Source organism: Palaemon carinicauda, chromosome 15 (assembly GCF_036898095.1).
Source record: "Palaemon carinicauda isolate YSFRI2023 chromosome 15, ASM3689809v2, whole genome shotgun sequence".
NCBI classification, from domain to species: Eukaryota; Metazoa; Arthropoda; class Malacostraca; order Decapoda; family Palaemonidae; genus Palaemon; species Palaemon carinicauda.
This window is the reverse complement of record NC_090739.1, coordinates 96603053-96629028: the sequence shown is the minus strand read 5'-3', so window position 1 is coordinate 96629028 and position 25976 is coordinate 96603053. Positions and strand designations below refer to the sequence as shown.

General features: G+C 36.6%; 1 protein-coding gene across 1 annotated transcript in view; it reads right to left on the bottom strand.

Annotated features, from left to right (window-relative positions):
- Positions 1-25976, bottom strand: part of LOC137654342 (uncharacterized) — a 212023-nt gene that overhangs the window by 83283 nt on the left and 102764 nt on the right. The window contains exon 4 of the mRNA XM_068387959.1: positions 13586-13686. Within this exon, the coding sequence (XP_068244060.1) occupies positions 13586-13686 (101 nt within the window). The remainder of the gene's footprint in view (positions 1-13585; positions 13687-25976) is intronic.

The following is a 25976-nucleotide window of genomic DNA, read 5'->3' as shown; positions in this document are numbered from 1 at the left end:
CTTGCTCCTGCTTCAATACCATTCCCCTTTACATGGAAGGCATTTAAATCTGTTGCCAAAGTAGAGGAGGCAGGTAGACCATGTCGTGCACTCGAGGAGTGCAAGCCTTTGTCACCAGCCTTTCCCAGGCAGGAGAAGAATTGGAAGGAAGTCCACTTAACCTTTTCAGTAGGAAGACTAGACGCGGATGTCGCTAGATGACAGTTCAGTGAGAATCTCCCTAAACTTTCTGAGTTTCTTTTGAATAATGAACAAGAAACAAAGGAGAGACTTGCAGCCTCCCTATCCCTACAGAACTGCATAGAGGTGTGTTCAGCCCATTGAAGTACCCCAGACATGCTCATGGTCTTGGCCAAAATGCATATGGCCACCTTAGTAAAAGACCTTTATGCCTTTATGAAGGCTAGAAGAGCCTGTAGGGAGTTTGTGTTCGCTGACGCAACAGTGAAACACAAAACTAGGATGCTAATATCTTCCAACATCTAGGGTAGAGACCTCTTTCCAAACCAGGTAGTTAGAGAGGTGATTAAAAAAGCCACCACGGAGAACAAAGGACTTCTCCAAAAGTGGGGCATCTCTTCAAAGAGAAAGTCTTCCACGGATATGGGTCCCCCAACATAAAACGAAGACGGAAAAGTCTAAAAATTTTCCTCGGGCTATTCAACAACATCCCACAGTTACGCTGTGGCAAGCGGTCGAAAATGTAAACCTTCTGATCAGGCAAAGCAAAGAGACGCTTCTAGTAGGAGGGAGGTTCCTTCAGGATCGCTGGACCTACGATCTTTGGGTCCAAGGCCTAATCAAGATGGGACTAGGATGGAAAATAGACATGCCTCCACCATCATTTCCTCAACTCTTCCTATACTCCAACCCCCTCCTGGAAGTCTACACCTTAGAGCTCTAGAGCATACAGATGGTAAGGAAAGTATAGTCCATCAAATTCCAGGGAAGGCTGTTTGGTGTTCACAAGAAGGACTCAAGAAAACTCATGAGTCATTCTGGACTTGTCGCCACTCGACAAGTTCAAATAAAACAGCAAGTTCAGAATGTTAATCCTTCTGAACATAAGGACCTTATTTCAAAAAGGAGTGTTTGCAGTCTTGTCAGACCTGAAAGATGTCTATTGGCAGCTTTCAGTCACTTACCCCCTCTCCTCCTACCTAGGATTCAAGTTACAGAGGATATCCTACTTGTCGGACTGAGTAAGTCCTAAGTATCTTCACGGGATTGGCGGACACAGACACGCAAAAAACAAGCCTAAAAACGGTTCAGGCAACAATATACCTGGACGAAAGGCTGGTGTGAGCAGCACCGAAGGTAGCTGGTCTATGAGCATCCAAGGAAGTGATCCGGTTCCCGGAACATCAGGGATGCAAGATAAGCTTCAAGAAGTCTCTATTCTCTCCAGCTCAAAGGTTTCAATGGTTAAAAAACCATTGAAACCTGTCGTCACACCAACTCTCCTTTCCCTTGGGGATGTAAAAGGAGATTGCAGGGTCGGTCAAAAGACTGTTAATCAGTCAGGATTCCAAGACGCAACAGAGAGGAGTTCTGAACTCTCTCCAGTTCGCAATAGTGACAGACCCAGTGCTAAGAGCACAGCTGAAAGATGCGTCAAGAGTCTGGAGAAGATACGTATCAAACGCTCGAAGAGATCAAAAAGGACCGATATCGGTCTTTCCTTAATCGCTTCCCTAACAATGGTCAAAGGCTAAAAGCCTATTGAAGACCGTGCCCTTGCAACTACCTCGACTATTGAAGATCATCCGCATGGATGCCTAGTCGGAAGAATGGGGTATTCACTCCCATCAGATTAAAGTCCAAGGGATTCAGTCATTTCTATCCAAGGCCATGATAGTCCTGTCGTGGGTGGGGAAACTCTCTCCACGCAGATCAGACCTCCTCAGGTTGATCTGGGACATCGAAACGATAGTGAGACTTCGGAACCAACAAGGCTAGAGAGCGTCTCATACAGTTCAGGTGAAGTTAGCCATCCCTTGCTCAAAAGGATGGCACCTATCAGCAGTTCATGTACAATCGATCCGCAATGTGACAGCGGATGTTCTACTCAGACTGATAGAGTTAGAATGGTCCACAGACGCAGACCTATTCTCTCCCTGATGGGAACAAGTCCCAGAGCTGCAGATCGACCTCTTCGTCGCAAGCGTCATCAAGAAACTACCTCGATATGTAGCCCCATACGAGGATCCTCTAGTGGAGATAACAGACATCATGTCTCTAGTATGGAAGGGATGGACTCAGGAATTCCTGTTCATCCCATCCCAATCTCCTGCTGAAGGTCCTCAACATGCTGAGATCCTCCCAGGGAAGAGTGGCTCTGTTGGCTCCCAAGTAGCACAAGAGCAACCGGTTCCCTTTAGTGAAGGAACTGAGGCTGAAGCTGGCCCTAGTTCTGAACCCAGAACTATCTCGGAAGGTTCAGAAGTTAATTGCCTTCGATTTATCACAGAGCCCAAACCCTTCATTTCATGATTTTCTTGCCCTAGCGGTTAGGAAAAGATTTGGGATCTCAGAAAGCAATATAGAATTCTTAAAAGAATACAAGTCTAAGTCAACTAGAAGACAATATGAGTCATCTTGGAAAAAAGTGGGTTGCTTTTGTAAAAGCAAAAGGATCGAAAGAAATTTCAATGAACTTCTGTCTGTCATTCTTTGTCCTTCATAATCAACGTCTGGCGGCCCACACGATAACTAAGTGCAAGTCAGCCTTGACCTCTTCTATATGCCTTCCAAGTGGATCTGGCGAATGAAATCTTTAATAAGATTCTGAAGGCATGTGCAAGGCTTAGGAATGCAGCACCGCCAAAGACCATCTCATGGTCTTTGGACAAGGTACTACATAATGCCTCATCTGTGAACAATGAAGATTGTTACCTCAAGGATCTAACCCAAAAGGTTATTTTTCTGTACGCTTTAGCCTCTGGGGCTAGAGTTCGTGAAATAGTGGCCCTATCAAGAGATGAGGGCCACATTCAGTTCACAGAAGAGGGAGAACTGAATCTCTTTCCTGATCCAACCTTTCTCGCTAAGAACGAGCTATCCACTAAAACAAGAGGGCAAAGCTCATCTACTTTATTCGCAGAGCAGATCCTGACAGTACTCCAGCAGGTCATGATCCGAGAAAAATTGCTTCATCACTGAACTTTTTTCAGTATATGGACTTTGAGCATCTTCGTTCATATACTGGATGGAAATCATCCAGAGTGTTCTACAAACACTAAGCTAAGCAGGTCCATGAACTGAGGCATTATGTGGTGGCGGAAGGTAGTGTATTTAAACCTGTCGTCTAGTTCTACGATGAACAGTTAATTGGTTGGGACTATCAATTAAAGGGAGAAGGTGTCAGCACTTTGTGTGATCCCCTTAAATGAGTGTTACCATGGTGACACTAAATCTGTTCAAAATCTCAGGTGTGGAATTATACAGATAACACTTGTACCGGTGTACGTAGTCCACAGTGTTGATAGGATACAACATTTACAGAAATTATAAAGGAAAAATTTATTAAAAATTTTCTTCAGTCTGAGAGTGGCACTCATCATTTTTCCCTTTTAAAAAGGGAACAATTTCTGTATGTCAAATGTATAATTACTTTTATCATGCTACATTAGTTTTACTTATTTCATTTGTCATTTATTAGAAATAAATGTCTATTAAAATCTAATTGCAACCTAATTCACCCGACAATTTGCATATTTAATATGACAAGAGTTTTCGACTTACTCATGTAAGTAAACTTCATATCATTGTATGTTTATAAACAATGGATATAATGGACACTGATATTGTTCCGACAATATATACAAACAGTGAGACCGTTTGTATACCCAGTGTATACTTATGTTTGTTCATACAATATATGCTAACCTTGAGGCCCCTTTCCTACCGTCTAGAATGACTCTACCCTGTAGGGGGCAGGAAGCACTAACATTGTTTATGATTAGTGATGATGACGGATAACGGTAACGTCAATTGTCTCAAATGGTCCATATGACCATAGAAATATTGTCCCAAGGTTAAGGTACTGATGAAAATCCAGATACATTGATGCTCTGGTATGCTTCCATCAGGACGGCATGGCGTGAGCCCAAAAAGCGGATTTTGAGCGAAGCGAAAAATCTATTTTTGGGCGAGATAGCCATGTCCTCCTGATGGTACCACCCTCCTTTTCTATAGAAAAGGTCTTCGCAGAATCCCTCCCGAAACTACTGTATGTGTAGCACCATGCTCAATGCTACAAGGAATGTCCGCCATTTTGGATATGGCGCTGTCGTGATACTCAATGGTAGTAGGAATTGAATATAGGATTTAGGCATTAAGCCAAGCACTGAATCAATGGTAGTAGGGGAATTACTGTAACCTTGATACAGCTCTCCTTCAAATTTGGCCCCTTCCCCCTCGAAGAGTAAACACTATTCGGGGCGCAGATTGCTGTATGTCGTGTCAAGAATACATCCCCTGTTATTATGCAATATCCTTGAGAGAAATTTTAAGGATATTCGCGCCAGGAGTTAGAATTCCGGAGACCTAAAGGTAAATTCTCTGGGAGTATCACTGAAGTACATATATCCCTTAGGATGCTACAATTAGGAATCTTCCATCAGGACGACATGGCTATCTCATCCAAAAATAGATTTTTCGCTTATCTCAAAATCCATTTATTAAAGCACAATCAACTTAGTAATTTTCTAAAATTCAATAATGCTCCCAAAACAAAATCTAACATTTAGTGAGAGAGAGAGAGAGAGAGAGCCTTACCTATTGCCTTATTTTATGTTTGGGTTCCCCCAGGTCCCTCAGTGTGAGGCACCTCGTATATCCACCAGAGTTGCTAATGCATCTTCCGGTGTATTTTGCATCTTCCAGTCTTGGATGGTCTGGGATGCATCTTAGGTATTTATCGAGCTTATTCTTAAACACATCTACGCTCACTCCTGATGTGTTTCTTAGATGAGCTGGCAGCACGTTAAATAGTCGCTGCATTATCGATGCTGGTACATAGTGGATTAATGTCCTGTGTGCCTTCCTTAGTTTTCCTGGTATAGTTTTTGGCACTATCAATCTACCTCGGCTTGCTCTTTCTGATATTTTTAGCTCCATGATGTTTTCAGTAATTCCTTCTATTTGCTTCCATGCTTGTATTATTATGTAGCATTCTTTTCTCCTTTCTAGACTGTATAGTTTTAAAAATTGCAGTCTTTCCCAGTAGTCAAGGTCCTTAACTTCTTCTTTTCTAGCAGTATACGACCTTTGTACACTCTCTATTTGCGCAATATCCTTTTGGTAGTGTGGGTACCATATCACATTGCAGTACTCGAGTGTACTACGTACATAAGTTTTGTAAAGCATAATCATGTGTTCAGCTTTTCTTGTTTTAAAGTGTCTGAATAACATTCCCATTTTTGCTTTACATTTAGCCAACAGTGTTGCTATTTGGTCGTTGCATAACATATTCCTATTCAACATTACAACAAGGTCTTTAATTACTTCCTTGCTTGTAATTATCTCATTATTAGGTCCCTTGTATGTATATACCATTCCTTCTCTGTTTCCATAATTTATTGATTCAAATTTATCGGAGTTAAATACCATCCTATTTATCTCCGCCCATTCATCTATTTTGTTTAGATCTCTTTGTAGAGAGTTCCTATCTTCATCACAAGTAATTTCTCTACTTATTCTTGTGTCGTGGGCGAAACTTCTCACTACAGAGTTTTTAACACTATAGTCTATATCTGAGATCATAATAACAAACAGCAGTGCAGCTAATACCGTACCTTGTGACACGCCAGATATTACCTGAGCTTCATTTGATTTCTCGTCATTTGCAGCCACTATCTGTTTTCTGTTTTGCAGGAATTCTTTTACCCATTTTCCTATCTTTCCACAATATTATGCTTTCTCATTTTTTCTCTAATATATTATGGTCTACCTTGTCAAAGGCTTTTGTAAAATCTAGATAGATCACATCTGTGTCTTTTTCATTTATCATATTTTTGTATATGTTTTCATAGTGTGTTATCAGTTGGGTTTGTGTACTTTTTCCAGGCACAAAACCGTGTTGACCCATATTAAACAAATTATTTTTAACCAAATAATTCATTATTTTCCTTTTATTACCCTCTCATACACTTTCATAATATGTGATGTTAGACTAACAGGGGTTATATAAGCTAATTTATGTTTAACATATATCTCGCTCATATCTACACTTTGTCTTAGCAGTATTGCAAGCGGCTTCGCAATAGTGTTTGCATTTTTTTTAACAAAATCGCTGAAACTCCATCTGGTCCGGCTGCCGATTCATTTTTAATTTCACTTATAGCCTTGACAATATCTGCTTCATTAATATCTATATTCGTTAGATATTCAACATTTTATTCTCTCATTTCTGTTTCATTATTCTCATTTGCAATTCTTGGCGTGAACTCACCCTTATATTTTTTCTGCTAATATGTTGCTTATTTCCTTTTTTTCATTCATTAGCCGTCCTTCAATTCTTAGAGGGCCTATTTCTAATCTCCCTTTATTCATCTTTTATGCATAGGAGTAAAGTACTTTGGTTTTTTTTTTTTATATTTTGAAGTGTCCTTTCTTCCAAGTCCATTTTTTCATTTTCTTTCAACTGTATAATCTTTTGTTCAGCATTTTCTAGCTTACATTTTATTTCCATCATTTTCCACAGATTTTTTTTCTTTTGCAAGATTTTTTCTTCCACTTTCTAATTTCTGAAATAAGATCCTCCTGTCTCTTGGTATGCATGTCTTTTGTTAATTTTTTTTTTTAGGTACATATTTTTCAACAAATTTCTCCAGCATTTTGTACAGTACGTCCATATTTACCTGTTTATTATCACTTACGAATACATTTTTCCATTCTTTATTCAGTTCATTTATTTCTGACCATTTCATATTCTTACTATAAAAATTATATTTTCCATATCCTTCCCAACGTTTTGTGCTTTGATTAATTCTGCGATCACTTGCTTTGGAATGGACTATTAATCTTATGACATTGTGGTCTGAAATTCCCGAGAGAGAGAGAGAGAGAGAGAGAGAGAGAGAGAGAGAGAGAGAGAGAGAGAGAGAGAGAGAGAGAGAGAGAGAGAGAGAGAGAGAGAGAGAGCACGCCTTACCTTACCTTATTGCCTTATTTTTTGTTTGGGTTCCCCCAGGTCCCTCAGTGTGAGGCACCTCGTATATCCACCAGAGAGTTGCTAATGCATCTTCCGGTGTATTTTGCATCTTCCAGTCTTGGATGGTCTGGGATGCATCTTAGGTATTTATCGAGCTGATTCTTAAACACATCTACGCTCACTCCTGATATGTTTCTTAGATGAGCTGGCAGCACATAAAATAGTCGCTGCATTATCGATGCTGGTGCGTAGTGGATTAATGTCCTGTGCGCCTTTCTCAGTTTACCTGGAATGCTTTTGGGCACTATTAATCTACCTCGGCTTGCTCTTTCTGATATTTTAAGCTCCATGATGTTTTCAGCAATTCCTTCTATTTGCTTCCATGCTTGTATTATCATGTAGCGTTCTCTTCTCCTTTCTAGACTGTATAGTTTTAAAAATTGCAGTCTTTCCCAGTAGTCAAGGTCCTTAACTTCTTCTATTCTAGCAGTATAGGACCTTTGTACACTCTCTATTTGCGCAATATCCTTTTGGTAGTGTGGGTACCATATCACATTGCAGTACTCGAGTGTACTGCGCACATAAGTTTTGTAAAGCATAATCATGTGTTCAGCTTTTCTTGTTTTAAAGTGTCTGAATAACATTCCCATTTTTGCTTTACATTTAGCCAACAGTGTTGCTATTTGGTCGTTGCATAACATATTCCTATTTAAAATTACACCAAGGTCCTTAATTGCTTCCTTGTTTGTGATTGTCTCATTATTAGGTCCCTTGTATGCATACACCATTCCTTCTCTGTTTCCATAATTTATTGATTCGAATTTATCGGAGTTAAATACCATCCTATTTATCTCCGCCCATTCATCTATTTTGTTTAGATCTCTTTGTAGCGAGTTCCTATCTTCATCACAAGTAATTTCTCTACTTATTCTTGTGTCATCGGCGAAACTTCTCACTACGGAGTTTTCAACATCACAGTCTATGTCTGAGATCATAATAACAAATAGCAGTGCAGCTAATACCGTACCTTGGGGCACACCAGATATTACCTGGGCTTCATCTGATTTCTCGTCATTTGCAACCACTATCTGTTTTCTGTTTTGCAGGAATTCTTTTACCCATTTTCCTATCTTTCCCTCAATATTATGCTTTCTCATTTTTTTCTCCAATATGTTATGGTCTACCTTGTCAAAGGCTTTTGCAAAATCTAGATAGATCACATCTGTGTCTTTTTCATTTATCATATTATTGTATATGTTTTCATAGTGTGCTATCAGTTGGGTCTGTGTACTTTTTCCAGGTACGAAACCGTGTTGACCCATATTAAACAAATTATTTTTGACCAAATGGTTCATTATTTTCTTTTTTATTACCCTCTCATACACTTTCATAATATGTGATGTTAGACTAACAGGTCTATAATTGCTTGCCTCTAGTCTTGATCCACTTTTGAAGATAGGGGTTATATAAGCTAATTTATGTTTAACATATATCTCGCTCATATCTACACTCTGTCTTAGCAGTATTGCAAGCGGCTTCGCGATAGTGTTTGCAGTTTTTTTTAACAAAATCGCTGGAACTCCATCTGGTCCGGCTGCCGATCCATTTTTAATTTCGTTTATAGCCGTGACAATATCTGCTTCATTAATATCTATATCCGTTAGATATTCGACATTTTCTTCTCTCATTTCTGCTTCATTATTCTCATTCGCAATTCTTGGCATGAACTCACTCTTATATTTTTCTGCTAATATGTTGCATATTTCCTTTTTTTCATTCGTTAGCCGTCCTTCAATTCTTAGAGGGCCTATTTCTATTCTCCTTTTTCTCATCTTTTTTGCATAGGAGTAAAGTACTTTGGGGTTTCTTTTTATATTTTTAAGTGTCCTTTCTTCTAAGTCCCTTTTTTCATTTTCTTTCGACTGTATAATCTTTTGTTCTGCATTTTCTATCTTACATTTTATTTCCCTCATTTTCCACACATTTTTTTCTTTTGTAAGATTTTTCTTCCACTTTCTAATTTTCTGAAATAAGATCCTTCTGTCTCTTGGTATGCACGTCTTTTGTTAATTGTTTTTTTTTCGGTACATATTTTTCAACAATTTTCTCCAGTATTTCTTACAGTATGTCCGTATTTACCTGTATATTATCACTTATAAATACATTTTTCCATTCTTTATTCAGTTCTTCATTTATTTCTGACCATTTTATATTCTTACTGTAAAAGTTATATTTTCCATATCCTTCCCAAAGTTTTGTGCTTTTATTAATTCTGTGATCACTTGCTTTGGAATGAACTAATATTCTATGACATTGTGGTCTGAAATTCCAGTGTTATACACTATTATTTCTTTAACATAATTCACCTCATTCACAAATACTAGATCTAGGACATTTTCCTTTCTTGTTGGAATGTGGTTTATTTGTTGCATATTATGTTCTAATAGCATATCTTGAAGCTTTTCAAATTGCCTCTTATCTTCTGCGCTACTATTACTCTCTTTTTTATATGTATACATACAACCACTTTCTTCTATCCGTTCTTTCCAATCCACGAAAGGAAGTTAAAATCTCCGGATAGGAGTATATTCCAGTCTTTATGGTTTCTACATAAATCATCTATTTTTTTCTATTATTATGTCAAACTCCTTAGTATTTGGGGGTCTGTAAACTACAATATTCACTAGTTTTTCAAATTCAAATTCTACCGCAATCAATTCACATTCTGTGTTGCTGTATTTTTCACAGACTTTTCCTTGATTTATGTCTCTTCCATATATTGCGGTTCCCCTTGATTCCTATTTTTTCTGTCTGATCTATAAGTTTGGAAACCCTTTATCTGGTCATCACTGCCAGTCTCTTGGGAATATCATGTTTCACTTATATTTAATATATCTATTTTTTCAATTTGGGTTAGTTCTTCTAGGAACTCTATTTTCCTTTTAGAGTTACTCGTGACTAAACCCTGTGCATTCATCACTATTATGGTTTGTGTTTTATTTCCATTATTTAATAATGGTAATAATATGGATTCTCCCATGCTTCCTTCCTGTTCTGATATGATGTTCTTTTCTTCATTTCTCGGAATTCTGCCATTAAAAAATCCAACTTTTCCATAATATTTGTTCTTTCGCCTTCATACTTATTTTTGTGTGTAAACCTGCAATTATCCCCATATCTGCACCAACCCCTGGCATTATATATGCATTCTTTGTAGTTGGGCTCTCTTTGTAGAGATTTAGGTTGAAAGGCCTTTTTTGGTGCATAGTGCGGTACATACACAGCCTGCTTTTTTGTTTCATTTTTTTTTTCTTTTCAGTTTGCCGAGTTTTCTTACTCTCATTCATAGTTACAGGATGCATATATCTACATTTTTTGTTGAAACTGCATCCTTTTCCTTCTTTTAGGGTTTTGCATATTTTTGGATGGAGATCTCTGCATTCGTCTCCATATCCGTCTAAATACGCACATTTACCATATATTTCATAATTATGGCATATCTTTGGATGCTTGTAGTAGCATCTTTCGCCAATTTTGTAATTCCCTCTTTTCAGCCTATTACAGACTATATCTTTCTTTTCTTTTTTTCTTGTTCTTGCTCTTCCCTAAAAGTATGTAGGTCCGGGTAGAGTCTCTTGGGTCTATTATTTGTTTCCATCTGATAATTTATTTCTTCATAAGTATGTTGTTGGATGGCATCATAAGTTATATCAATGATTTCCTCTGCATCCTTACACATATCCTGTTCATTTTTCTCTTCTTCTTCTTCTTCAACTAATTGCAGCTTTAGTCTCGACTTAATTATATTTTCTATCCAGACTAAGCATGTTGAGCAGAATACCTTTGTGTCTCTATTTTTTATTTTTTGCTGTATTTCAGCACATGTGGGGTGTGTTGGAACATTACAGGCATTACATTTTCTAATCAGTTGTTGAGGAATATTAATGGAATACCATATCTTACATGTATTACACCATTTTGGCATTCTTTTTCCCAATGCATCAATCAGCATATTCACCATATTGGACTTGTTATTGTTCTTTGATGGAATGTGTTGATTGATGTAGACTTTCTTTATAAGTCTCTTTAACACTTGGATTTTCTTTGGAATTTCTTCAATTATTTTACTGATGTTTTCCGCAGATTTGTTCCAGTCTATTGGATCATATTGTTTCAATATGTCTGCGAATATTTTTCCGTCACACTGGTTGGAGTTGTTAGTGACATCTGTTGTCAATCGGTCGAGCTCCTGTTTCGCCAACTCATGAAATTTGCCTTTGCTGACTCCAGCGATATCTCTCCACGAGTTGCCTGTGTTATACAATGCCATCTTGATCAGATAACTATCCTATGCCGACGATTTATCTCACTTTTCTGCCCTCAAACTAATCACAGACTATTCACGAAAACTTGTAGCTATATTTCACTCGATAGCCTTTTTGTTATCCGCGTTAAATCAGGATATTTTTAGGGACGCACAAGTGTTCACTTCACCGGCACACAAATACACAGAGGGAGAGGGAGAGGGAGAGGGAGAGGGACCAGAAAACTTCAAATCATTTATATATTCTCTCTGTGTAATGAATGAAATCTTTTTTTGCCTAGTCTTTATCAAGACTTAATAATCAAGCACCACAAAGCTAAAAACTATAAAATATCGTCCATCGGCGGTAACACGCTTTAATAATAAAGGAGTTATTCGATCTGGAAATTGAAGTTGATGACAGACTAGGCAGGGTTGATCAGCTGATTAGAATGTAAACAATGCATAAGATTATAATTCGCTATGCTTCTAATTATAAATACGATACTAAAACGTGAATATTACATGCATTATTATTGGATACAGTTAAGTGAAACACCACAGGGAGAGAGGACGAAACAATATGACAAAGACATGAGACAAGGGTGGGGATAGCCAAGTTCCTTCTCCTTGCACATTTCTTCCGCCACATCTACGCTAATTCATATATATTAGCGAAATCTATAAATTTGGTTTATGCAGGAAGGAATGAAAAATAGGAATGCTACAATGTGGAATGAAGGATAAGAAAGGCGTTTCGAATGATTAATAAGATGAGTGATGAATGAATCCCAGAAAAGGGAAGAATTAAATTACAAAAAATAAAGAGAACCAAAAGAATTGGAACAATACATTGTAGATGTGTGTGGGAGAGCAAAGTAATTGTACGAAAGGGATTTGGGAAAAGGATTAAGGATATAATAATAATAAGTGAAGGACAACAATAATGTGAAGGAGATTTCATACTAATATGCATTATAAGTTACATCAGTGCAGTAATTCTGTGAAAGTGAATGGTCATATCAGTGGGATGATATCGTGAAAGTCAATATACGTTAACGATTGATTACATAGATTTGATCAGCTGATTTAAATGTAAACAATGCATGAGATTATAATTCGCGAAGTATTTCATTATAACTTTGATACTAAGATGTTAATATTACATACATTATTATTGGATACAGTTAAGTGAAACACCAGTTTAATCAAAATCTGGTTTATTTCAGATATAGCTGAAATTTTTTACCACAGTAAATGGATACACACTGTAAAGAGAGCGCTAGGATAGTTGTGCACAGCGCTCCAAGAGTAAAGGAGCACGGGCTACTTAAAATCATTGCCCAGCTTGATTTTATTACGATTTTTATGAGAATTTTCATTTAATAGGTATTGCATTGTTCTTGGCCATCCCAATGCTGTTACCAACTATTAGATATAAAATTCTTAATGTTGGGTAAACAATAACCCAATTCCTTTTTTTTTTCAATCCTCCTTGGCCGTGAAAAAATTAAATCGCGGAATAAGAAACCACGATTAACGAGGTCTGACTGTATATAAGATTCTTGTCTTTTAGAGAGCCTGAGGTTAATTCTACTCTAGCTTGATTGAGGTTGTCTTTTAGAGAGCCTGAGGTTAATTCTACTCTAGCTTGATTGAGGTTCTATTTCTTTCTTAAGTATATTTATAAATTTCTTATGTGAAATTCGATCTTCATTGCCTATGATCCTTAATGTACGGTATTGTAGCTACAATGTCATTTAATAATGCTATAAATGGGTGAAAATGTCTTAGGTTTACTGCATCATATAACGTTTACCAAACTCGTCCAATGATGACCTTTTCCCACGTGCAGATGCCACATCTGATTTTAAGCTTGTGAAGATGCCACATTTGATTTTAAGCTTGTGCAGATGGCACATTTGATCTTAAACTTGAAAGTTTAAACTTCTTGAAAATCATTATGGCATTTGGTCCCCACATTTGATACTACTCATAAAAATGGTGTTTGAGTCACAGACTATAACCATCTTAAAATCTATAACCAAATTGGTCTTCCAAAGAATAAAAATAATCTAAGGTGAGAGGTTAATAATACACTCTTTTTTAAGACCAGAACAACTTACCTTATAACATCCCCCATTTTGACCACCTCTACCACTGCCTCGTCCTCGTCCTCTCCTCTACCTCTTCCTCTACCTCTCCCGTCCCCATTTTGATGGCTCCTCTGAAAGGAAAAATAAAGAACTACAGATAAAACCTAACTTTCTCAGTTTCAATTGCCAGAATGTTTCTTTTAAAATTCTCTTTCTTGCATAACCCCACTCTAAATATAATGCTGAAACCAAGAAAGAAGTGTTTTACCATGTAAAATCTCTTTCACGTCTAATTTTCAAGAAATATTACATTTGGAGTTAATTTGTATTTTTCCATAATACAACCCTGTAGTTATTTATGTGGATTATCTTTTGGCGAAGCTGGATAATAGCCATTAGACTAAAAGTGCGATGTGGCAACCATTCTTAATTGCTTGACCGCTTCAGCGGGTAGGCCGGGGGTGGAGGGCTAATTTATATAAATAATTACAGGTTTCTATTCATCCTAATTCATTCTGACATGGACATTGACCCAGTTTTACTTAGTAGAGTACTGTATATGACTGTGGTCTAGGGAAATCTTTGACAACTCGCTAAACATAAAAAGTGAGTATGCTAGCAGCCTGAGCAATTGATTGTCAAGAGAGCTATGTACGTCTTGTATGGACACATTCCGAGTTTATACAGGAATTAGCAAAGAAATTTCCCATTGCTTACCTGGCAGGAAGCAACAGGGATGTGGTCAGTATTTAGATTTATGACTATACTAGGCTACACAAAGAAAGGTGATAATAAAAGACAATCTCATTCATCCCAGTCTTAGACCTGCATACATTAAAAAGCCCAAATTTGGAACCAGGCGCAGGCGCTAAGCGATTTTTCGAAGGTTTCACCCTGTTGCTTTGTCTGTGGGGTCGTTCACGAGGTGAACTGCATTGGTCTTTTTTGTGATACAACACGGGTAGGCCGCACTAGTCGGAGCTCCAAATATTTGCATAAATACAGCACTTCAAAAGTTTTTTCGGTCTCAAGGTTGGTACCACACTGCTAAACTGTATTTAAATTTCAATTTCGTATACTTTTATTTTTCACTATATATCTCAAGAGTGATATTTATGAAAGTTAATGAGATTTTCACTGGACATTGGTGAATAGTGTCGCTATGCAGTGATGTCACCATCTTTGTGTTAGGCTGCCAGATGTTCGAGTATATAGGGGAAAACAAATTTCTTTTTCCAACTTTTAGTAAAATCCCAAAGAAATTCCCTCCTGAGAAGAGTCTCGACGAGATTTTGGAGTCTCTTGGTGATTTTAGTGATATTGAGTGTGCTGATGACACGTTTTTATCAGAAATGTGGACGTGCCTGAGGTGGACACCATCGACCAGGGAAGTGTTTGCAATTTTTACCACTCAACACGCTCCTTATATTAGACCCCATCCAGCACCTCTTCGGAAAGTGAGCCTCCATGCCACCTTTCTTCTCGTTTTCAAATCAAGAAGAGGATACAATTACCTTTGAAGAACATTAAGATATCTGTAAGTACTTTTACTGTTGTACCTATTACTATCATAATAATGATTATTTTTATCATTGTTATCATTATGATTATTATCATGATGATTATGATTATTATTATTTATTTTATTATCATTATTGGTAAAACTATCATTATTTTATAATTTTTAAAAGTACTATTTAGTTCTATTATTTTAGAGTTTCACTAAGTCTTTTGTATTCCAGATTTGGCATGAAGATAGTAATGGGTGATGCTGACACATTTCCTATGCAATGCTATTCCCTACCTGGGCAAGGGAACTGTGGACCTGTCAACCTACAAAACTCATGGGGATTATTATATCATAGAACTGACTGCCCCATATCCACGTCATGGTAGTGGTGACAAGTGACAACTGTTTTAGCTCTCTCCCAGGTGCAGTGTCTTTAATGAAGAAGGGTCTGGACTTTGTTGGAATCATCAAAGATAAGCCCTACCTCCTAAAACCACTATCTACTATGAAAATCAAAGTAGGAGAGTGTTGCTATGTACCATTATGAGAAGAATATCACGCTGACTTCACCCTAAGCCAGCAAGACAAAAAGGGTGCAGCTCTTAAGTAGCATCCATCATAGACCTTCCATGGTTGAGAAGGCCAAGATACACACACAAAGTTCTACAATGCCACTAAAGGAAGTGGCACATTTGACCAACTTTGTGCCAATACTTCCTGCATTAGAGCCAGCAGAAGATGGCCTTTGTGCTTTTTTTTTTTTCAATATCATTAATATGATATTTACAAATGCATATATCTTGCATTAAGTACAAAATGCAGGGGGCCACACATTGTCATGACATGCCTTGGGATTGCAAGTAGTTGATTATTTAACGAGGGGGGCTATTTCCAAACTACAAGCAAAAACCTTGCCTAGGGAACTGAGGTACTGCATTAGGTCTGTTTTTTATGTTGACCCTGAACTTCCCGTAGATAGTGACTCTGGGATGGAAGGTGCCATTAGCCAGAAGAAAAGGAACAGATGTTTTGTGTGTCCTCGTTCCTCAAATAGGAAATCCTCTACATATTGCATGCAGTGTAAGAAATGCGTATGTTCATGGCATTATAAAGAAACATCAAGGTGACAGCAGAAGTGAGGTGAGAATACAAACTTTTTTACGTTATTTTACAATTTCATATAGCTCAACTTTACTTTAGTTTTGCGATATATGAGGAAAATACCTAATGTCAATTGACCCTCTCAAAAAATTAAATTTTTTTCTACCCTTTTTATTGCTCATATTGAATTTTTCTACTTGTTTTGTGTTCTAGGATGATTAATGTACAAGTATATAAAAAAATCAGAGGGATATTTTAATATTTAGGTGGTTCTTGAGTGACATATAAGGGAAATGCCCTATGTCAAATGGCCCTCTCAGATGGATGTTTCTCTTACACATTTTGATTGCACATTTTGATCGCTGATGTGTATTTTATTGCCTATAGAATCTTTGTTTGATAATCACATTTAGTTTAGAGGGTCTTACATGTTTTTTTGAGTGTATTTTAGTGAAAATACCTAAGGTCAAATGACCCTCTCAAAAATATATACAATTTTTTACCTTTTTATTGCTTATATAATTTTGTTTTACTGGTTTTGTGTTCTAGGATGATTAATGTACAAGTCTATAGACAATCAGAGATTTAAATATTTAGGTGGTTCTTGAGTGACATATATACAGTAGGGGAAATGCCCTATGTCAAATGGCCCTCTTGGATGGATGTTTCTTTTACACATTTAAATTGAACATTTTGGCTCTTTCCACACATTTTGATTGTTGATGTGTATTTTATTGCCTATTGAATCTTTACTGGTAATCACATAGTTTAGAGGGTCTTACATGTATTTTTGAGTGTGTTTAGTGGAAATACCCAATGTCACATGACCCTCTCAAAAAAAAAATAAAAAATTTTCAACTTTTCATTGCTCATATTTATTCTATTTTACTTGTTTTGTGTACTAGGATGGTTAATGTACAAGTCTATAAAAATCAGAGAGATCTAAATATTTACATGGTTTAATACAAAATTGAAAAAAAAAAAAAAAAAAAAACACTATTCACCAAAATAGGCCTAATTACCTTTTTTTCACCCCTGTTACAGAATTGGTGTTTTTCAGCCTAAGACCTTGAAAATTGGCATGAATGCTGCCATATCATTCAACTTATTTATGTAGTTTGCTAAAATTATTTATGTAAAATGCAAATATTTTTCTAGATTATTTATATATTTCTACTTTTATATACTTATTTTTCAAAATTTTCCATATTCCATATTTAAAATGATTGGTTTTTACTTTACTCTGAAACATAATATTAAGCAATGGTTATTGTTAAATATGAAGCTCGAGGAATTAAAATATTTTCATTAATTAGAAAGTTACATGGTCCGTAAGTTGAGGTCTCGGTTATGGTACCACAATGGTAATAGCGCACCCGCTTTGGAACTTAACCAACGCAGGGTTAACCTGGGTAACCAATACCTTCAACCAACTGCTACTTGACCCACAAGAAGCCCCAGTATTCTTAAACCACTTGTTGAGCAGTCACCACAGGGCCTATAGTATAGTAAATGTATCGAGTCTCCTGTGGGGTTACGTCTTGTTAAATAGTGGACTGTAAACATATTTCGATGTTTCCACATGCCCACCTGTAATACCTGCGTCACGAAAAAGTTGTTTCAATGCCATGGACGTACTGATGCCACTGACATCAAGGGCTCTAGGTTGTTGAGCTGGAGGAGGATCAGGGACTAGAACTCTTCCAATCATTTGGCTCATCCAGGATGAAAGTGTGTTCTTAGTGATCCTCCTCTTAAACCTTCATGAGCTAACGAAAAGTGATGTTAGTTGGGGCGGTGTTGCTGCAGTGCGTTCAAGTTAATATCTCAAACTCCTCACTGTGCAGAGCAACAATTGATCTGGGTCATTAGTTACAGAACGTGAACTCAAGCTGAAAGGGCCTGAATCTAAGGTTCTGTGTCACTTCCCACCATCCACTTGAATGGGCGACATCATACAAGAGGCCACGAAGTTCACAGACTCTCTTTGCAGGGGTTAAAGCGAGCAGGAGAGCTGTCTTCTAAGTGAGGTTTCGGTCGGTTGCATGTCATAATGGTTTGTAGGGGGCTTCTTTTAAGCACCTGAAAACGTGAACCACGTTCCAGGGAGGCGGCCTGATCTCTGGCTGAGGGAAAGTGATCTCATAACTCCGTATGAGAAGAGAAAGCTCAAATAAACTAAAAATATCCACTTCTTTCAGCTTCAAAGCGAGGCTCAAAGCCGAGCGATAGCCTTCCACTGATGAAACTGAGGGGAGCTTCTCCTCTCGAAATTATATAAGGAACTCTGCTTTTATCTGAATGGAGGCATCGAGAGGAGAGATTCCTTCCACGACATCAACCACAGAAAGTTGTCCATTTTGCTTGGTACACAAAGGCTGAGGACTTACGCAAGTATCTGGACATTCTTTCAGCAACTTGCGAGAATCTCTTCTGAGAGAGGAGACGCTGGATAGTCTCCAGGCATAGAGTCGAAGCGACCGCACAGTTCCGTGGTAGATGTTTGCGTATTGTTGTTGGAGTAGATCTGGTCGTGGAGGAAGTTCTCTCAGATCTACTAGAAGTTGCAAGTGGCCTGGGAACCACCATGCCATAGCGGAGCTACACAGGTCATCATTAGGTTTTTGGATGATCTGGCCTTGTTGATCAATTCAGACAGATCAGGAAAAGCGCACATGTCGATGTTGTCCCATCGTTGTTGAAAACCCTCCTGCCATAAAGCCTAAAGCTCCAGGACTGGAGAACAGTACAGTGGAAGCCTGCTGTTCAAAGATGGTGTGAACAGGTCTACAGACAGGGAACCCCAAAGTTGGGACTTCGCTATCAAAGGATTCAAAGACCATTCGGAGCCCACTAAGTTGCTCTGCTCAGATTGTCAGCGAGCACATTACTCTTGCCTGGAATGAAGTAAGCTGAGAGGGACACCTAATGTTCTTCTGATCACCTGAAAATCTCTACAACAAGATGGCATAGAGGCTGCAAAAAGGTACTGCCTTGTTTGTTTATATAGGCCACTATTGTCGTGGTGTAGCTCATCAACACCACCAAGTGGCCTGCCAGCAACAGCTGGAACTGATGAAGAGCTAGTATGCTGCTCTCATCTCTAGGAGATTTATATGCTAGTACTTTTCTTATTTTGACCAGAGGCCAGAGATCTTATCATGCCACAAGGTGGGCCACATCCTGCTTTTGATGCATCTGTAAAGAGCATCAAGTCCGGAGGAGAGACGAGATCTTTAACTCGGCAAAGGTTTTTGTCTGCTACATACCAAAGCAGCTCCATCACTTGTTCCCGAGTACAAGTAGTCGCCAACTTACGACGGAGATCGGGATCGAGAGATGCGTCGTAAGTAGATTTCGTCATATGTTGAACTAAAATAATAAAGTTTCCGTAGATTTATTATGATGCGTTATGGCGCGGCAATCATCTCGATCATATTTTATCAATATTTTCTTACTGTTATCATTATTCCATTTTATTTCATAGGATATATGCTCTATTAATACTTTTTTGTATTCTATTTTTCAATTTTGGAAGCATTTTACCAATCGAGAAGTACTTAATATACTGTCCACCTTTGGTTATGATCAGCTGATCTGAAAGTGCCGCTACCTATTGTATAAAAAAATGGCGTACATACGTATGACATTTTTTTTTTTCTTTTAGAATTTCTCTACTTATTAGAAATATCTTTATGAATATTACATCAAGGCCAGTATGTTGAAGGAAATCAGTTTCCATATAGTTCGTCCAATCATTAGGTATAATACAAAATAGTTGTACAGTAGTTCTTTCTCTGTGCGTGTGTGTGTGTGCTTGCTCTCGCAATCGCATATGGGTAATTCAAAAGCTTCAAACAGTATTCAATTTTTAGTTTAATATTAAGCCTTCATATTTCCTTAAGACATTATTGTGTTTAATTGTGGTTTATCAAAGCACGTTTATATTTTATTTTTCAATTTCTTAATCATATCAATAATCAAATACTTTTGATTTACTTACGGTTGGCATCAGCTGGTCTCAAGGTCACGCTGCCATACTACGATTATGCGCACATATAGTACAGATAACACTGATTTATAAAATTTTCTTGACATTCGAAATATCTTCATAATGAATATTATATCAGCGCCATTATGTTAAGAGTCAGTCAGTCTGTCTCTCTCTCTCTCTCTCCCTCTGTATTTTGATTTTTAATTCAGTTAAATCTTCACATTTCTTTGAATATTATTAGAAAATTCTTTAATTCATTATTCGATGTTTCGATTATGGGAATAGTAACGCATCGGAAGGATATCACTTTATTTGCCTCTCGCCTTCCGCCAGAAATATGACGTCATCAGACTTTTATTTCTTAAATTTACATTAAGTTGCACTTATCTCATAACTAATGATACCGACCACTAAAACACTTGATAGCGTTCCTCGGTGTTTCGATGATGGGAGCGCTGTAATAAGATTACTCGGTAACCCAATGAAAGGAAATCATTTGGTTTTTCAGCGCGCTTCCGCCAGATACATGACGTCACAAGACACGTGACGTACAGTAAACTCTACGAAGAATGCCTCGCAAAATATGTAAATTAATTTTCTTTTTTCTCGCACGAAATGAAAAGAAAATACTAACTTGCCAAGCAAAAGTATTTTATTTTTATAATGTAAAAGGAAATATATCATTTTCAAGAAAATATTTGTCCTATTCATATACTTTTAGATAAACATCGATCTATTATCAGAGATTAAATATAACTAGCGTACAGTCAAATTTACTCTACATAGAACTCATGACAACCAATACAGACCCACAAAATACTTTGTATCATTACTTAACATTTCGAGAATGGGAATACCAATATTAATCGTTAGCTTATTTGAAGGAAATCACTGTATTGCCCAGTCGCTTTCCATCGGTGATGTGACGTCACCAGACATAGAATATGAACTCGACCGATATTAAAACTTTTCTTAATGTATTTTCAACTGAAAATAGATAATGAATATTAACAATAAAAGAAAATAATAATTTAACAAGATAAATCAGTTTATTTTTACACAAGAAAATAGATTATTTTCAAGGAAATATTCGTCCTATTTCTGATAGACTTGTGACGTAATCATCCTGAAAAAAATAGTCGTAAGTCGCATAGGTCATAAGTCAAGCACTACCTGTACAGGTATTGCTCGACTTACGACCTATGCGACAAACGACTATTCGACTTTACGACCATTTTTTCAGGGTGATGACGTCACAAGTTTATCGGAAATAGGACGAATATTTCCTTGAAAATAATCTATTTTCTTGTATACATATAAACTGATTTATCTTGGTAAATTATTATTTTCTTTTATTGTTAAGATTCAGTATTTATGTTCATTTAAAAATACATTAAGAAAAGTTTTAATATGTCGAGTTCGTATTATGTCTGGTGACGTCACATCACCGGCGGAAAGTGTTCGGGCAATACAGTGATTTTCTTCCAATAGGCTAACGATTAATATTAGTATTTCCATAATCAAAATATTAAATAACGATACAAAGTATTTTGAGGGTATGTATCAGTTGTCAGGAGTACTACGTAGCGTAAATTTGACTGTACAGTAGGCTACTTTTTTAATCTCTGATAATGGATCGATGTTTATCTAAAGAAAATATACTGATAGGGCAAATATTTTCTTGAAAATAATATATTTCCTTTTACATTATAAAAATAAAATACTTTTGTTTGTTAAGTTAGTATTTTCTTTTTATTTCTTGCAAGAAAGAGAAAATGAATTTACATATTTTGCAAGTCATTCTTCGTAAAGTTTACTGTACGTCACGTGTCTTGTGATGTCATGTATCTGGCGGAAGCGCGCTCAAAAACAGAATGATTTCCTTTCATTGGGTTACCGAGTATTACAGCGTTCCCATCATCGAAACACCGAGTAACGCTATCAAATGTTTTAGTGGTCGGTATCATAAGTTATGAGATAAGTACAACTTAACGTAAAATTCAGAAAAAAAATTCTGTTGACGTCATATTTCTGGCGGAAGGCGAGAGGCAAATCAAGTGATTTCCCTCCGATGCGTTACTATTCCCATAATCGAAACATCAAATAATATAAAGAATTTTTTAATAATTTTCAAAGAAATGTGAAGATTTAACTGAATAAAAAATCAAAATACGGGAGAGAGAGAGAGAGAGAGAGAGAGAGAGAGAGAGAGAGAGAGAGAGAGAGAGAGAGAGAGAGAGAGAGAGAGAGAAATGCATATTCCTTTTATAACTACTGTAATAAGGTCTTTAAACAGACTACATGGAAAATGTGATACCCTGTAACATAATGGCACTGTTGTATTGTAATATTCATTATGAAAAGATTTCGAATGTCAAGAAAATTATATAAATCAGTGTTATTCGTACTATATGTTTGCATAATCATAATGCGGCAGCGTGACTTCGAAATCAGCTGACTCTAACCAAAAGTAAATCAAAAGCATTTGTTGATTATTGATATGATCACAAAATAGGAAAATAAAATATAAACGTGTTTTAATAAACCACAATTAAACCCAATAATGTCTAATGAAATATGTAGGCTTAATGTTGAACTAAAAATTGAATACTGTATGAAGCTTTAAAAATGAACTACCCGTATGGGATTGCACGAGTGCGCACGCGCACAGATAAACATCTACAACTATTTCGCATTATACTGTACCTAATGATAAGATGAACTGTACGGAAACTGCTTTCCTGTAACATATTGGCGCTGATGTAATATTCATCAGGGAGAAATTTCTAAGAAGTTAATAAAAAAAAAAATATGCCATACATATGTAGCCTATGCCATATTTTGATATGGTAGGTAGCAGCACTTTCAGATCAGTTGATCATAACCAAGGGTAAACAAAATTCTAAGTACTTCTCGATTGGTAAAATGCTTCCAAAATTGAAAATAGAATATAAAAATGCATTAATAGAGCATATGATATCCAATGAAACAAAAAAATGGAATAAGGATAGACAGAACGAAAATATTGATAAAATATGATCGAGATTATTGCCGAATCATAATAAATCTACGGAAACTTCACATTTTTAGTTCGACATATGACGAAATCGGCTTACGACGCATCTCTTGGTCCCTAACTCTGTCGTACGTTGACGACTACCTGTGTGTGTGTGTGTGTGTATATATATATATATATATATATATATATATATATATATATATATATATATATATATATATATACGTATATAATGTATTTATATAAAAAGAAATAAACAAAAAATCATATAAAGGAAATATTACTTATAGAGTTAGGACATTATGCTAGAAGAATGTTGTTAAAATCAGGTCAGAGTATTGTCGAGAAGTAGAAAGAGCATAGAGAAATTCAATAGGTGAACTGAGGAAAGATTATTTGCCAGTTTGAGAGGCCTCTTGCTCATCACAAGGGTTCAGCACAGAAATAATATGGCATGCTTAAGCCCAATGACTCCATCAAAGCATTCTCTCATTAAGAGGGACTAATCAACAACATTGTTTGGAACGAAGAGTCTGGTCTATTAAGGAATAGGTTCCATAAGTTTTAGAATAATAAGTGCTGGCATCTTCATCGCTTGATATACATAGGTGGTGATTACTTACTATTTGTTCATCCTTAGAACTATTTGTATCAACGCTAACACAATACAGTGAACCCTCGTTTATCGCGGTAGATAGGTTCCAAACCCGGCCGCGATAGCTGAAAATCCGTGAAGTAGGGACACCATATTTACGTATTTATTTAACATGTATATTCAGACTTTTAAAACCTTCCTTTACGTAGTACTGTTAACAACCTACCCTTTAATGTACAGAGCACTTAATGCATGTACTACAGTACCCTAAACTAAAACAGGCACAAATATTAAAGGCGATTTTATATCATGCGTTTCCTAAACACGCCAAAAAGCACGATAAATGACAACCAATGTTTTGTTTACGTTTATCTCTGATCATAATAAGAAACAGACGCATTTACACATCTGTGTATACAGTAGGTTAGTTTTTGCATCGACAGCAATCTTACCAAGTATTGATTATATGTTTATTTTGTTATTACCAATGTTTTCATTAATTAGGACTTCTAAATAAATGAAATGAATGCCATTTATATAATGTTTTTCTTTATGACGCCGCACGAAACAGAAACCTTCCATCTTCGATCGTAATAAACAAACGAAGGCATTAAACGCGCATGATGAAAGTGATAAATAATGATATTGAAAGCTTTTAGTAAATATGTTATTACAAATATTATTTACCATATCTATATAAAATCCTACATACGTAGCAAAGCAGGAAAAAAAAAATTCTTTTTTTTTGGCGTTTAATCAACAATAACAAACTGCCGCTAATGACCGAATGATAATTTACGATAATTCTGAACTGTTACTAAAGATGATTCTCCATTCCATATCCAAAATACTTTTCCTAACTTCAGTTATAAGTCAACCTTGTACCCCCCTCAATTATGAAACCATCTAAAAAAAAAAAGTAAGAGAAGAAGCAAGTACCAGGCCGATTTCTAAAGTTGTCGAACAATTAAGTTACCGCTATAACGTTCGATGTGACAGTGCGAGATTGGATTAAGTAGGGAAAATTGAATCATGATTGCTTTGTGAAGTAACAAAGATTTCATGAGAGAGAGAGGAGAGAGAGAGAGAGGAGAGAGAGAGAGACAGAGAGAGAGACAGAGAGAGAGAGAGAGAGAGAGAGAGAGAGAGAGAGACAGAGAGAGAGACAGGAGAGAGAGACAGAGAGAGACAGAGAGAGACAGAGAGAGAGCACAGAGAGAGACACAGAGAGAGAGAGAGAGAGAGAGAGAGAGGAGAGAGAGAGATATTTGAGTCTCTCTCTCTCTCTCTCTCTCTCTCTCTCTCTCTCTCTCTCTCTCTCTTTTGGAGAGAGGATTTTATAATTACACCTTGTACTATACAAAACAAATCATTGTAAAGCATATCTATACTATTTAGAAGATGACAAAATATTGCTGACTTGTTACCGAAATTTACGCTATTCACTGCCGATAAACGATCCCAGCCTATGTGTGAGAACCTTGAATACCCACAGGGAAAACTAAAGCTTTTATATATTCTATACTAAATAAAAATAATGCTTGAATATACCTTCATTAACAATACCATTAAAAATTATCGAAAGGTTAGAGAAAGATAAAGATTGCCGAGAATGTAACCACAATTCTGTTTTACATTTAGTCAGTTAGATCTGCATAGTTAAAAGTTGATTTCATTGTTGATATGGAATTTTATCCTTTAAGAGGCTATTTATTATGAAATTATGTTAATAAAATGTAAGATAAATATCGTTTGGTAACATTTATTATCAAGCACTGTATTTAGGGCTACCATTATACCTAAAAAGACAATAGATTTGATATATTTTGTAGTACTTGACTTGCAGACTTTGAACAGCTTTGCAGAAAACAATTTTGTTTTTTTTAACTACCGACCGTATAAATGGGGAATCGCATAATTTGACACACGCATAATTCGGGACCCTACTGTATACAGTAGTTAAAATTTCCAACATACTCTGTGTCCAGGCGCAGTCTATTGTGAGACCTTATAAGATTGGGAAAGGAATTCCCTTTCTATATACTGATATATGATTAGTTGTTAATGACCCTCATTATTGATCCTTTTGGAAGTTAGTGTTAGTTACACTTTTCTATCCTTATAGGCTAGACTCTTCCACCCGGGCCTCCCTGAGGAGGATAACCCTAGGGTTAATATTAAGGGAGGTCACAGCAATTGACT